General features: G+C 37.6%; 1 protein-coding gene across 1 annotated transcript in view; it reads left to right on the forward strand.

Moving 5' to 3' along the window:
* Positions 1–12970, forward strand: part of LOC127429839 (histone-lysine N-methyltransferase 2B-like) — a 54724-nt gene that overhangs the window by 17589 nt on the left and 24165 nt on the right. The window contains exons 16-22 of the mRNA XM_051679114.1: positions 3573–3686; positions 4489–4694; positions 8179–8280; positions 8763–8873; positions 10549–10625; positions 11142–11359; positions 12771–12874. Coding sequence (XP_051535074.1) covers positions 3573–3686; positions 4489–4694; positions 8179–8280; positions 8763–8873; positions 10549–10625; positions 11142–11359; positions 12771–12874 — 932 coding nt within the window. The remainder of the gene's footprint in view (positions 1–3572; positions 3687–4488; positions 4695–8178; positions 8281–8762; positions 8874–10548; positions 10626–11141; positions 11360–12770; positions 12875–12970) is intronic.

Below are 12970 nucleotides of genomic sequence, written 5' to 3' on the forward strand. Positions count from 1 at the left end.
TGTTCTTATTTTCTGAAAGACAGATTCATGTAAAGGCCTATTATTTGTGATTATGTTGGACAAAAATTAACTTCTTACAAGCTGCACTAGGATGTCCATTACATATTTTTGATGTTTACTTGTATTAGCGAACCAGTTGGAGGAGCACGTAGGGCCTCAGTGAAAACCCTACGTAAAGAGATAGTTCACCCAAAAATGAAAATTCTCTCATCATTTACTCGCCCTCATGCCATCCCAGATGTGTATGACTTTCTTTCTTCTGCAGAACACAAACAAAGATTTTTAGAAGTATATCTCCGCTCTGTTTGTCCATACAATGCAAGTGAATTGGTGGCCAGACATTTAAAGCTCCAAAAAGTACAACATCAGTATAAAAGTAGTCCATACAATTCCAGTGTGCGATCAAATTGCTTTTGTGTGAGAACAGACGAAAATGTAACACCTTTTTCTCTGTAGATGTTACCATTGTAGTCTCTATGTACGATCATGATTTCAAGCTTGATTACTCTTCTTAGCACTTGACGCATGCGCAGAGTGCTAGATGGTGCTTGGAAGTGTAATCTAACTTGAAATCATGATCGCCAAGGAGACTGCTGATGTTAAGGTTTATAATGTAAAAAAAAAATTAGTTATTATGGTCTGTTCTCACCCAAAATCATTTAGATCGAATCAGAAGACATTGATTTAACCACTGGAGTCTTATTTGATTACTTTTATGCTGCCTTTATGGGCTTTTTGGTCCTTCAAAGTTTTGGTCATCATTCACTTGCATTATATAGACCTACAGAGCTGAAATATTCTTCTATAAACCTTTGTTTGTGTTCTGCAGAAGAAGTCATACACATCTGGGATGACATGAGTGTGAGTAAATGTTTGATGAACTATTCCTGTAAAGAGGCACTATCTAGAAACACAAGCTCTGGAGTTTGTATTTGTAGTTAGAGTATGACCATGAGTTTAGGTGATGTTTGATTAATCTCTTGGGGTTTTTATTATTGCACTAAGTTTCCTCTTTTTGTTGTGATTCTTAAACCATAAAAAAAAAATGTGACACTTTACATACTACATGTATGTATGCCTTAAGCTATTGTTACTGAAAAATATTTCTAACTACCTTAATTAGTTTTCAGGTGTGTGTGTGTAATATATATATATATATAAAAAAATACAGTGCTTTGCTAAAGTATTCAGACCCCTGACCAATCTCATATTACTGAATTACAAATGAAAAACAGAAAAACACTGGAACTCAAAATCAATTATTGTTAGGTGACATTGTTTTTATGATGGGAAATAAAAATAAATCACATTTAATAAATACAATCACATTTTCTGGATAAAAAAACCCATTGTTGAAGGATCATTGGTCAGGCTGTGAATCTGAAGGAAAATGAAGACCGAAGAGCAAGATTAGAGATAAAGTAATAAAAATGCATAGATTAGGGAAAGTGTACAAAATAATATCCAAATGTTTGGATATCCCAGTGAGCACAGTTGGATCAATAATCAGGAAGTGGAAGCTGCACCACACCACCCAGGCACTGCCAAAAAAAAAGGCCGTCCCTCAAAACTCAGCGCTCTAACAAAAAGGAGACTTGTGAGAGAAGCCACAGAGAGGCCAACTATCACTTTAAAGGAGCTACAGAGTTCAGTGGCTGGCAGTAGAGTAATGGTACACCAGTCAACCATATCAAGAGCACTGCATAACGCTGGCCTGTATGGGAGGGTGGCAAGAAAGAAGCCGTTACTCAAAAAGTACAATCTGAAAGCACATCTGGAGTTTGCCAGAAAGCATGTGATGTGGGAGAAAGTTTTGTGGTCAGATGAGACCAAGCTAGAGCTTTTTGGCCAAAACTCAAAGTGTGGCGCAAACCTAATATTTCCTATGCCTCAAGACACACCATCCCTGCAGTGAAGTATGGTGGTGGCAGCATCATGCTGTGGGGATGCTTCTCATCAGCAGGGACTGGGCATCTTGTTAGAACTGAAGGAAAATATAGGGAAATACTGCAAGAGAACCTGCTTCAGTCTGCTAAAAAACTGAAGCTTGGGAGGAAATTCACCTTTCAGCATGACAATGATCCAAAGCACAAGGCCAAAGCAACATGGCAGTGGCTCAAGCACAAAAAGATAAATGTCCTTCAGTGGCCCAGTCAAAGTCCTGAGCTCAATGCTATTGAGAATCTGTGGCACTATTTGAAAATTGCAGTCCAGAAGTGTCAACCAACCAACCTGAACAACCTGGAGCAAATCTGCAGAGAAGAATGGGCCAAAACCACTTCGTCACTGTGTGCAAAACTGGTATATATGTACCCCAAAAGACTTAAAGCAGTTATTGCAGCAAAAAGGTGGCTCGACCAAATATTAATGTGTGGGGGTTGAATACTTATGCAAGCAAGATATTTCAGTTTTTTATTTTTCATAAAAATATTTCCCAACAAAAAAACAATGTCACCTTACAATAACTGATTTTGAGTTTAAGTGTTTTAAATAAAATATCAATCAGAATGAAATTTCAGTGTACCATTTGTAATTCGGTAATGTGAGAGAGGTCAGGGGTCTGTATAGACCTCTCACAGGCTGTGTGTGTGTGTGTGTGTGTGTGTGTGTGTGTGTGTGTATGTATGTGTGTGTGTATATATATGTATGTGAGATCAAGCTTTTGACACTTAGGACACTTGACTTGTACACAACAATTACACAAGGTGCAAACATTCGTTGATGCTCAAGAAGACAACAAACTACTATATGCATACTATATGTAATTATCTGTAATGTAGATTCTGAAGGGCAGTACTAAATAAAAATAAAAAATCTTTTATCTCATATTTTTAATTCTCATAATAAATTACAAAAGGGGTGTGAACATTTGAGACAAAAGTGAATGCAAACCTATCTTCTCAACAATATATTCTGTTTATTAAACCTTCGATGAATGGGTTATCAGCTGTCTTCCTTTTCTTCAGCTTTCTATCTTGTTTCTGAACAGCAATCTAAATCGAGCAATTTTGTGATTTGGTGACTAAAAACAGCCATTTGGCTCCTTAATGTTTCGGTTTAGGAGCCAATGGCTTCTATGTAATTTTGTTAGTCTGGAACCCTGTGGCACCAACAACCATGTCATGGTCGAAATCACTGAGATCGCATTTTTTCCCCATTCTGATGGTTGAAGTGAACATCAACTGAAGCTCCTGACCCATATCTGCATGATTTTATGCACTGCACTGCAGCCACATGATTGGCTGATTAGATAATCGCATGGATGTTTGTTGGTGCCAGACGGGCTGGTTTGAGTATTTCTGTAACTGCTGATCTCCTGGGATTTTCACACACAACAGTCTCTAGAATTTACTCCAAATGGTGCCAAAAACTAAAAACATCCAGTGAGTCAGTGCATGCATATATATATATATATATATATATATATATATATATATACATACATACATACACCGTCTGCAAAAAGCCATATGTTGTTTTTTTTTTATAAATATACCCACTCAAATATATAATTAACAGCTGCACAAAGTTACTAATATATGTTTTTTTTTGTTTGTTTGTTTTTTTTGTAGGGAACTACTGCACTATATGCTTCAAGTGTTATGAAGATAATGATTATGATAGTCAGATGATGCAGTGCTCCACATGTAACCACTGGGTCCATGCTAAATGTGAAGGTCTGACAGGTGAGTGTGTACACTTAAGCTGTTCTGCATAAGAGTGGACCGAATGGAATGGTCAGAAATGGCAAATGGTTTTTCAGCCCAGTTTATGAAAATCGCTGAAGCCTTTTATGTAGCACTAAACTTTTAAAGGTTGACTCACTCTATTCACTAATACAAATGTTATTTTATTTTAAATATATTTTATTGCTTTTAATTTATGTTAGTTCTCTAAATGTGATGATCAAACTTAACATGCATCTTTGGTCTTCTTTTCAATTATTAAATTGGCCAGATGTGGCTTTTAGGTTCATATTAAAAAGAGCTTCAGTTTTATAATGACTTTTGGTTTGTAAATAAATTATTTTATGGTAGTTTATAGAGCATAATAGAATTATTGCAAGGTTGTTTATACAGTTGGAATTAGAAAGAATTCCTTAACAGAGGAAAAGAAAATGTGGCTTGATGAAAAAAGCATGCCACATTTATAGTGTACCATTTTATTTCTTCCTCTGTCATTGAAATCTTGATTTCTTCACATGCTTCACATCCTCAAATTCTTCAGTGATTATAAGGAAAATACATGGGAATTTCCCACAGATTTCACATTTCCATGTTATGCGTAATACCCTATTTACCACAATGTTTGGTGCTCACGTCTCCTCAAAATATATTTGTGGGCCTGTATCTTCATTACGCATAACGTGGAAATGTGAAATCTGTTGAGATTCCTGTGAAAATTGTTGTTGCAAGCTGAATCAACAGGATTTAATTTCCCTTTTGCTGACTCCGTACATTTGTGGTTTCATTGTGCATTTCCTCACAGATGACTTGTATGAAATCTTGTCTAGTCTACCTGAGAATGTGGTGTACTCTTGTCAGCCCTGCTTACAAGATCAGCCTGATGGAGGTGAAGTGAGCGGAGCAGGGTGGAGAGTACTGCTTGATCAGGAGCTGAAGTTGGGGTTAGAGAGAGTGCTGTCTTGCCTGCTGAGCTCCACCCTCACCAAACACCTTGTTGTATGCAAGAAGGTGGGTGTCAGATCTCTTTTAAGTGTATTATATAGTCATTTTAAAGGTACAACTTCCTGTAGGTGTTCATTATTCCTTAAGTTATTGGGACCAAAGTATGTAAGCGACGCAAAGCAGGAAGCAAATTGCATGATTTTGCTTGAAGATCTCCCAAGATCACTCCAAAACCACTTCATCACAGACATATCTCCTGTTAATGGCCCACAATGCACTGGCTTGCCAGAAAAATTCACCATGGGTTTAAAAACAGCGTTAATAAACTATTAGCAATCAGGATAAGAAGAGAGATGGATTTTTTAAAATGTTATCAGAGCGACAGCAATCAAAAGCACAAAATGTTTAGTGCAAATTAAAGGTGGAGAGGGTGAACGCGAGTCAGACTTATAGTTTCTAATTGAGGTCGACTGATAATGGATTTTACCGAGACTGATAACTAAGGTGGTGGGAAAGGCAGATAACCGATTAATGGGACAATTTTTTTTTAAATAGATATATAGAAAGTTAAAGCATTTTTCTATATATATTTTTTATATATTTACCAGATGAAGGTTTTTGTGTATATACTGTATATTTCATCAGATGATGTATAATGAGAAATTGGGTTTATTATTATTCACAAGATACGAGTTGGAGATGCGATGAATTTGCTGACATTTTCATGTACAGTGCATCCGGAAAGAATTCACAGCGCTTCACTTTTTCCACATTTTATGTTACAGCCTTATTCCAAAATGGATTAAATTCATTATTTTTCCTCAAAATTCTACAAACAATACCCCATAATGACAACGTGAAAGAAGTTTGTTTGAAATCTTTGTAAATTTATTACAAATAAAAATGAAAAAAATCACATGTACAGAAGTATTCACAGCCTTTGCTCAGTACTTTGTTGAAGCACCTTTGGCAACAATTACAGCCTCAAGTCTTTTTGAGTATGATGCTGCAAGCTTGGCACACCTATTTTTGGGCAGTTTCTCCCATTCTTCTTTGCAGGACCTCTCAAGCTCCATCAGGTTGGATGGGGAGCATCAGTGCACAGCCATTTTCAGATCTCTCCAGAGATCTTCAATCGGGTTCAAGTCTGGGCTCTGGCTGGGCCACTCAAGGACATTTACAGAGTTGTCCCGGAGCCGCTCCTTTGTTATCTTGGCTGTGTGCTTAGGGTCGTTGTCCTGTTGAAAGATGAACCTTCGCCCCAGTCTGAGGTCCAGAGCTCTCTGGAGCAGGTTTTCATCAAGGATGTCTCTGTACATTGCTACATTCATCTTTCCCTCGATCCTGACTAGTCTCCCAGTTCCTGCTGCTGAAAAACATCCCCACAGCATGATGCTGCCCCCACCATGCTTCACTGTAGGGATGGGATTGGCCAGGTGATGAGCAGTGCTTGGTTTCCTCCAGACATGATGCTTGCCATTAAGGCCAAAGAGTTCAATCTTTGTTTCTCATGGTCTGAGAGTCCTTCAGGTGCCTTTTGGCAAACTCCAGGCGAGCTGTCGTGCCTTTTACTGAGGAGTGGCTTCCGTCTGGCCACTTTACCATACAGGTCTGATTGGTGGAGTGCTGCAGAGATGGTTGTTCTTCTGGAAGGTTCTCCTCTCTCCACAGAGAAATGCTGGAGCTCTGTCAGAGTGACCATCGGGTTCTTGGTCACCTCCCTGACTAAGGCCCTTCTCCACCGATCGCTCAGTTTGGCCGGGCAACCAGCTCTAGGAAGAGTCCTGGTGGTTCCAAACTTCCATTTACGGATGATGGAGGCCACTGTGCTCATTGGGACCTTCAATGCTGCAGAAATTTTTCTGTACCCTTCCCCAGATCTGTGCCTCGATACAGTCCTGTCTCGGAGGTCTACAGACAATTCCTTGGACTTCATGGCTTGGTTTGTGCGCTGACATGCACTGTTAACTGTGGGACCTTATATAGACAGGTGTGTGCCTTTCCAAATCATGTCCAATCAACTGAATTTACCACAGGTGGACTCCAATCAAGTTGTAGAAACATCTCAAGGATGATCAGTAGAAACAGGATGCACCTGAGCTCAATTTTGAGTGTCATGGCAAAGGCTGTGGATACTTATGTACATGTGATTTTATTTTTTTTTTAATTTTTAATAAATTTGCAAAGATTTCAAACAAACTTCTTTCACGTTGTCATTATGGGGTATTGTTTGTAGAATTTTGAGGAAAATAATGAATTTATTCCATTTTGGAATAAGGCTGTAACATAACAAAATGTGGAAAAAGTGAAGCACTGTGAATTCTTTCCGGATGCACTGTATGCTTTCATATATTTCATAAATGGCACATTTCCATGTAGTCCCATTTTTCTTTGAATGCCCTCGCTTCAGTTTAATCAAACACTTGATTAACTAATCAAAAAACTAAATATGCATTGAAGTGAGGATAAAAAATGGATGAATATTGCCAATGATGAAAGATTTAGACAATGTGTCAGCGATTTGTTTTTATTTCACTTCTAGAGGCGGCTGTTATACTGTAGAATCAAGCTATTTTAACTGTAGAATCCTCCAATGCTGGCCACAGAGGAACACGGAGGGAACAAAACGTTAAATATTGATAACCGATATTTCCAAAAAGCAACTATCGGCGCAGATTAATCGGTAAAACCAATATATCGGCTTACCTCCTAGTTTTTAATTATGTTTTTATTTCTGTTTTATTTTCAATTTGTCTTTTCAATTTTGTTTTCATTAGTTATTACTCTGACTGTTAATTTTAGTATAATTTTAGTGTTCTGGGTCTCTAAAAGTTAATGCATTAACTGATCGTTTAAATATGTTTAACAACATAACATTTCTCATAACCGTCATAGTGGCATTTTCATTTTTAATGAAGGCAGGTTGGCACTTTTATTGACAGTTTAGTTTTATTTTGGAATTTAAAAAGACATGTCAAGAGAAAATTAATAAAGTGTTCCATCCACATATGCAAAAAAAGAATCGGTAGTATGGCACTCTCTCTTCGCAGTTTTATGATTTTACTTAAAACATTTCAAAAATGCATAGTGTGCCCAGATTTCAATGATTAAAAAAAAAAAATATTGAAAGAACTTTTAAAGTCAAGTGGTCATGGAGTGCAAATTTTGGGTTGGAACAAACCTGGAATGGGACATTGTGGTTGGAGTGCACTGATTGCTGACTTCTTTAAAGGGGAGTGATAAATTACTGTCTCTCCACTAAAGTACTCTGGTTCTTATACTGCAACTTGTTATATATCACTTGTATGTGCACATTGTGTAAATATGTTTCCATAACGTTCACTGTGACAAGCACATGCCTTCCCAAGTCATTCTGTTAAACGTCAGGCTTTATAGAGCTCAGCGTCACAGGAATCAAGGGAAATGTGACTACGTTTTTGTCTTCTGTTTAAACACTTGAAAATTGAAGTCTAAACATTTATACTCGAAATGAAACCTCTGTAAATAGGAACACTTGTCACTGCATACAATTCCTGGCCTTCTTTTGTAGTGTTCTTCACTGGGTTCTCCAAACACTTGGACTGAAGCCCTGACTGTTTGTGACTTGCGTGCAGTGGGAAAGAAGTTTGATGAAGGCTTGTACACAACTCTGGTCAGTATCTTAAACATCAGCATTTTGCATGAAAATGTTGCTTAAAAGTGACCTTTTTCACACAAAGGTGCCTTTTAATCATTTTTCTTGTTTTTCCTCTGTGCCACAAAGTCCGTTGTTTTGAAAGCAACAAACAGACTGAATATTTAAACTATTGGAAGTTAACTTCTTAGTCAAATTCAAATTGGCAGCACACACTTTGTACTCTTTGGCTTCCATATTGCTCAAATGAAATAAGACAGTGTTCATGACAGCAAAAGATTAGTGTAGGTAATTTGCCTTTCACATGTAATAAACTATAGTATTTCTAGCGCCTTAGGTTGCCAACAGCTGAGTCATTATGCTTAAGTTTTATTCTTTTTTTACAGAAATTCATGTGCTTGCATAACCTGTTCCCGTTTTTGACCATAAGTTTTTATTCTAGAATTAACAGAAGTGCAGAATAACAAAAAAAGAGTTTCTTTTGTGGTTTTGCGGAGCAGAATTCCTTCCACGATGATGTGGTGAAGGTTATTCGCAGTCATTTGGAGGAAGAGGAAGCTCTGCCAGAGGAGCAAAGGCCCACTGCCCTCGCCCGCTCATTCTATCTGACGGTCAGATTCTTGTATTTTATTGTTTTGTTTTTTTATTATTTAATGACCAATATAGCGTATACATGTGATATCAGTACTCAACCAGTCAGAGTAGTTCAAGTTCAGGACCTCTCTTGTAAACTCTACTAATCATGTACTACTAATTTATAGTTAGGATATGATTATGACGTTAGTTGTTATTTGACTGACTCAATCAGCTGTATCATCAGCTGACTGACACAGTTTTTTTGCATTATGTTTCCTTTATTATTGTAAGACTACTTTTAAGACTGTAAATGCAAAATGTCCTTGTTTGGTGAGCTGACAAAAGGCTTTTTTTTTTTATACTAAACCTAGTAATGTTCTGCAGATAATTTATTTTTTTTTTTTTTACATGTCAGTTGACTTTGCCTTTTTTATACTTGCATACATTGTACAGTGGGGTTAAAAAATCTGAGACCACATTGAAAATCTTTTTTTTTTTTTTTTTTTTTTTGCATTTAAAAAAAATAATATATATTTTCTTTTGGATTCTGAAAATGTTAAACAAAGCAAGCATGATGTAAAATTTAGAAGAAATATTTAACATTCTGCACTATTTTGTGGTCTCTAATCAAATGTAAGCAAATTTTAAAATGTATGACAATGTTAAAGGGATAGTTCACCCAAAAATGAAAATTGTCTTGTCATTTACTCACCCTCATGCCATCCCAGATGTGTATGAATTTCTTTCTTCAGCAAAACACTAACAAAGATTTTTTTAGAAAAATATCTCAGCTGTGTAGGTCCATACAACGCAAGTGAATGGTGATCAGACCTTTGTAGCTCCAAAAATCACATAAAGGAAATATAAAAGTAATCCATATGACTCCAGTGTTTAAATCCATATCTTTAGAAGCAATATAATAGGTGTGGGTGAGAAACAGAACACTATTTAAGTCCTTTTTGTACCCTAAATCTCCACTTTCACAAATGTAAAAGTGAAAGCTAAAGTGGAGATTTTGAGTAAAAAAAAAAAAAAAAAAGGACTTAAATATTGTTTCTCACCCACCTCGATTATATCACTTCTGAAGATATGAATTTAACCACTGGAGCCTTATGGATTACCTTTATGCTGCATTTATATATTTTTGGAGCTTCAAAGTTCTGGCCACCATTCACTTGCATTGTATGGACCTACAGAGCTGAGATATTCTTCTAAAAATGTTCATTTGTGTTCTGCAGAAGTTGGTCATACATATCTGGGATGGCATGAGGGTGAGTAAATGATGAGAGAATTTTCATTTTTGAGTGAACTATTCCTTTAACCCCTTTTTGTACAATATGCCAGATTTTCCTGCATCCATTGAAGCACATAATATGCTGTTTGAAACATTTTAAAATCATGCTGGTTAACATGGATCATCAAAAAGAGGAGTCCATGCCAAATTGACTTCGTGCGACAAATAGTAAAACAAATAGGGAGACATGCCACCTGCTAAGAATTTTTTGTTTTTTGTATTTTTGTTTTTTCAACTTTTGACTCAAATAGAAATGCTTATCATTTGTTATGAAAACATTTTATTAGATTAGTAAATAATGAACAGTAGACTTATTTTCAGTAATAGTCTCAGGCTTTTGGACCACCCTGTATAATATTAAAATAGATTTTTATTTATTTTTTTTGTTTTAAAATGTAATTTTTACTCCTCCTCAGCTCTTAGAGGAAGTTTACAGTTGGTTCAACAGTCAGGATCCGAAAGTGTGGGATCCACGCTCCAAACATCTGCCAGCGTAAGCGTTCATTGTCAGATTACGTGATTTTAGTGTTTGTGCATTCTTGGTGAATCAAAATTTATATTCACAAATGGATCCCAGCTGCCTAAATAAAGTCATGTAATATGAAATATGTTTGCTGTTTTTGTACAGTGGTGTTTTATAGTAATTTTCTTCTTTAGCATTTATTGTATAGCAATGTTAAAGGGATATTTCACCTAAAAATGAAATTCTGTTGTCTTTTACTCTGACAGAATTGGGTCTGCATTGTTTCAAAACCTATATGACTCTCTTTCTTTGGTGGAACACCAAAAGGAGATGTTAGGCAGAATATCAGCCTCAGTTATCATTCACTTTCATTGTACAATGAAAGTGAATGTTGACTGAGACTAGCATGCTGCCAGAATTTTGAGTAAATTATGGAATTTTCAGTTTTGGATGAACTATCCCTTTAATTTATCTCCAGCAGACCTTTTGCATCTTTGATAATCACATATGCTTGTTTTCCTTCCTGTACCCTCCCTTGTGTTATAGTGGGATGCTTTCACATGCTGTGATGCCACCAAATTATGAACATGTTTATGCTCAATGGCGCGAGAGGGATGGCTGTAGTAAGGCATTGGACGGCACCCCACATGTGACTGGGGGACACACTGATGTTAAGATGGGAGAAGAACCAGATCTATCCACACCTTTGGGCCATAACCAAAGTCACTATACGGACATGAGGGCATTAAGACTGAAACTGAAAGGTAAATAAACACTGGCAGAATTGAATGTCAGTAGTAAGCATTATGGGTGTACATATGGAAAACTGAAAGAATAATCCTAACTCAGGATTATGGTGGATTGTTCTATGGTTGATCCTTTTTGTGGACTTCAGTTCAGCTTTCAACACCATCATCCCAGCTATACTCCAGAATAAATTACACCAGCTCTCTGTTCCCATGTCTATCTGTCAGTGGATTACCAGCTTTCTGACAGACAGGCAGCAGCTTGTGAGACAGGGGAAACTCACTTCAAGCACCTGTACAATCAGCACTGGTGCCCCCCCAGGGATACGTGCTCTCCCCACTACTCTTCTCCCTCTACGCTAATGACTGAATCGCCAAGGACCCCTCTGTCAAGCTCCTGAAGTTTACAGATGACACCACTGTCATCGGCCTCATCCGAGATGATGATGAGTCTGCATACAGAAGGGAGGTTGAACGGCTGGCTGTCTGGTGCAGTAAAAACAACCTTGAGCTGAACACGCTCAAAACAGTGGAGATGATTGTGGACTTTAGGAGGAACACCCCAACACTGACCCCCTCACCATTCTAAACAGCACGGGCAGCAGTGGAGTCATTCAGGTTCCTGGGCACTACCATCTCACAGGAGCTGAAGTAGGAGACACACATTGACTCCATTGTGAAAAAGGCCCAGCAGAGGTTGTACATCCTTTGCCAGCTGAGGAAATTCAACCTGCCACAGGCGCTGCAGATACAGTTTTGCTCAGCAGTCATTGAGTCTGTCCTCTGCACTTCAATAACTGTCTGGTTTGGTTCAGCTATGAAATCAGACATCAGAAGACTACAAAGGACAGTTCGGACTGCTGAGAGGATTATTGGTTGCCCCCTGCCCTCACTTCAAGAACTGTACACTTCCAGAGTGAGGAAAAAGGCTGGAAAAATCACTCTGGACCCCACTCACCCTGCCCACTACCTTTTTGAACTGTTGCCTTCTGGCCGACGCTTCAGAGCTCTGAGAACCAGAACCGTCAGGCACAGGAACAGTTTTTCCCTCAGGCTATCCATCTCATGAACAGTTAAAACTGCCCCATTGAGCAATAACTATGTGCAATACACAGTTTAGACTTTTTTATATTTATCCAACACATCCAACCTCTTCTGCCATTTCATTCCTCTGAAAAAAAAAAAACAACAAAAAAAACATTTACACTGTACATAACAGATTGTATTAGATTTGCACTACCTGTGTGTGTGTATGTATGTGTGTGTCTGTACGTATGTGTATAATTATTTTTTATTATTATCTATGTCTTGCTGCTTGTATTGTTTTTGTATTGTTGTACACTGGAAGCTCCTGTCACCAAGACAAATTCCTTGTATGTGTAAGCATACTTGGCAATAAAGCTGATTCTGATTCTGATTCTGATTCTAGGCAAGAAGGGTCGACCAGCTAAAGCAGACCTGGACACAGTTTGGTCAAAAGAAGACAAGAGGCAGTGCGTTCTGTGCCAAAAATATGGTGATGCTAAGGCCAGTGTAAGTACTTTAAAGACTTCAATTCACAGTGAACTCATTAACTGTTTTTTTGGACTTCACGTTTTTGAGATCTGTAATGTTATGCAGTAAAAAAAA

Source organism: Myxocyprinus asiaticus, chromosome 39 (genome assembly GCF_019703515.2).
Source record: "Myxocyprinus asiaticus isolate MX2 ecotype Aquarium Trade chromosome 39, UBuf_Myxa_2, whole genome shotgun sequence".
Lineage (NCBI taxonomy): Eukaryota > Metazoa > Chordata > Actinopteri > Cypriniformes > Catostomidae > Myxocyprinus > Myxocyprinus asiaticus.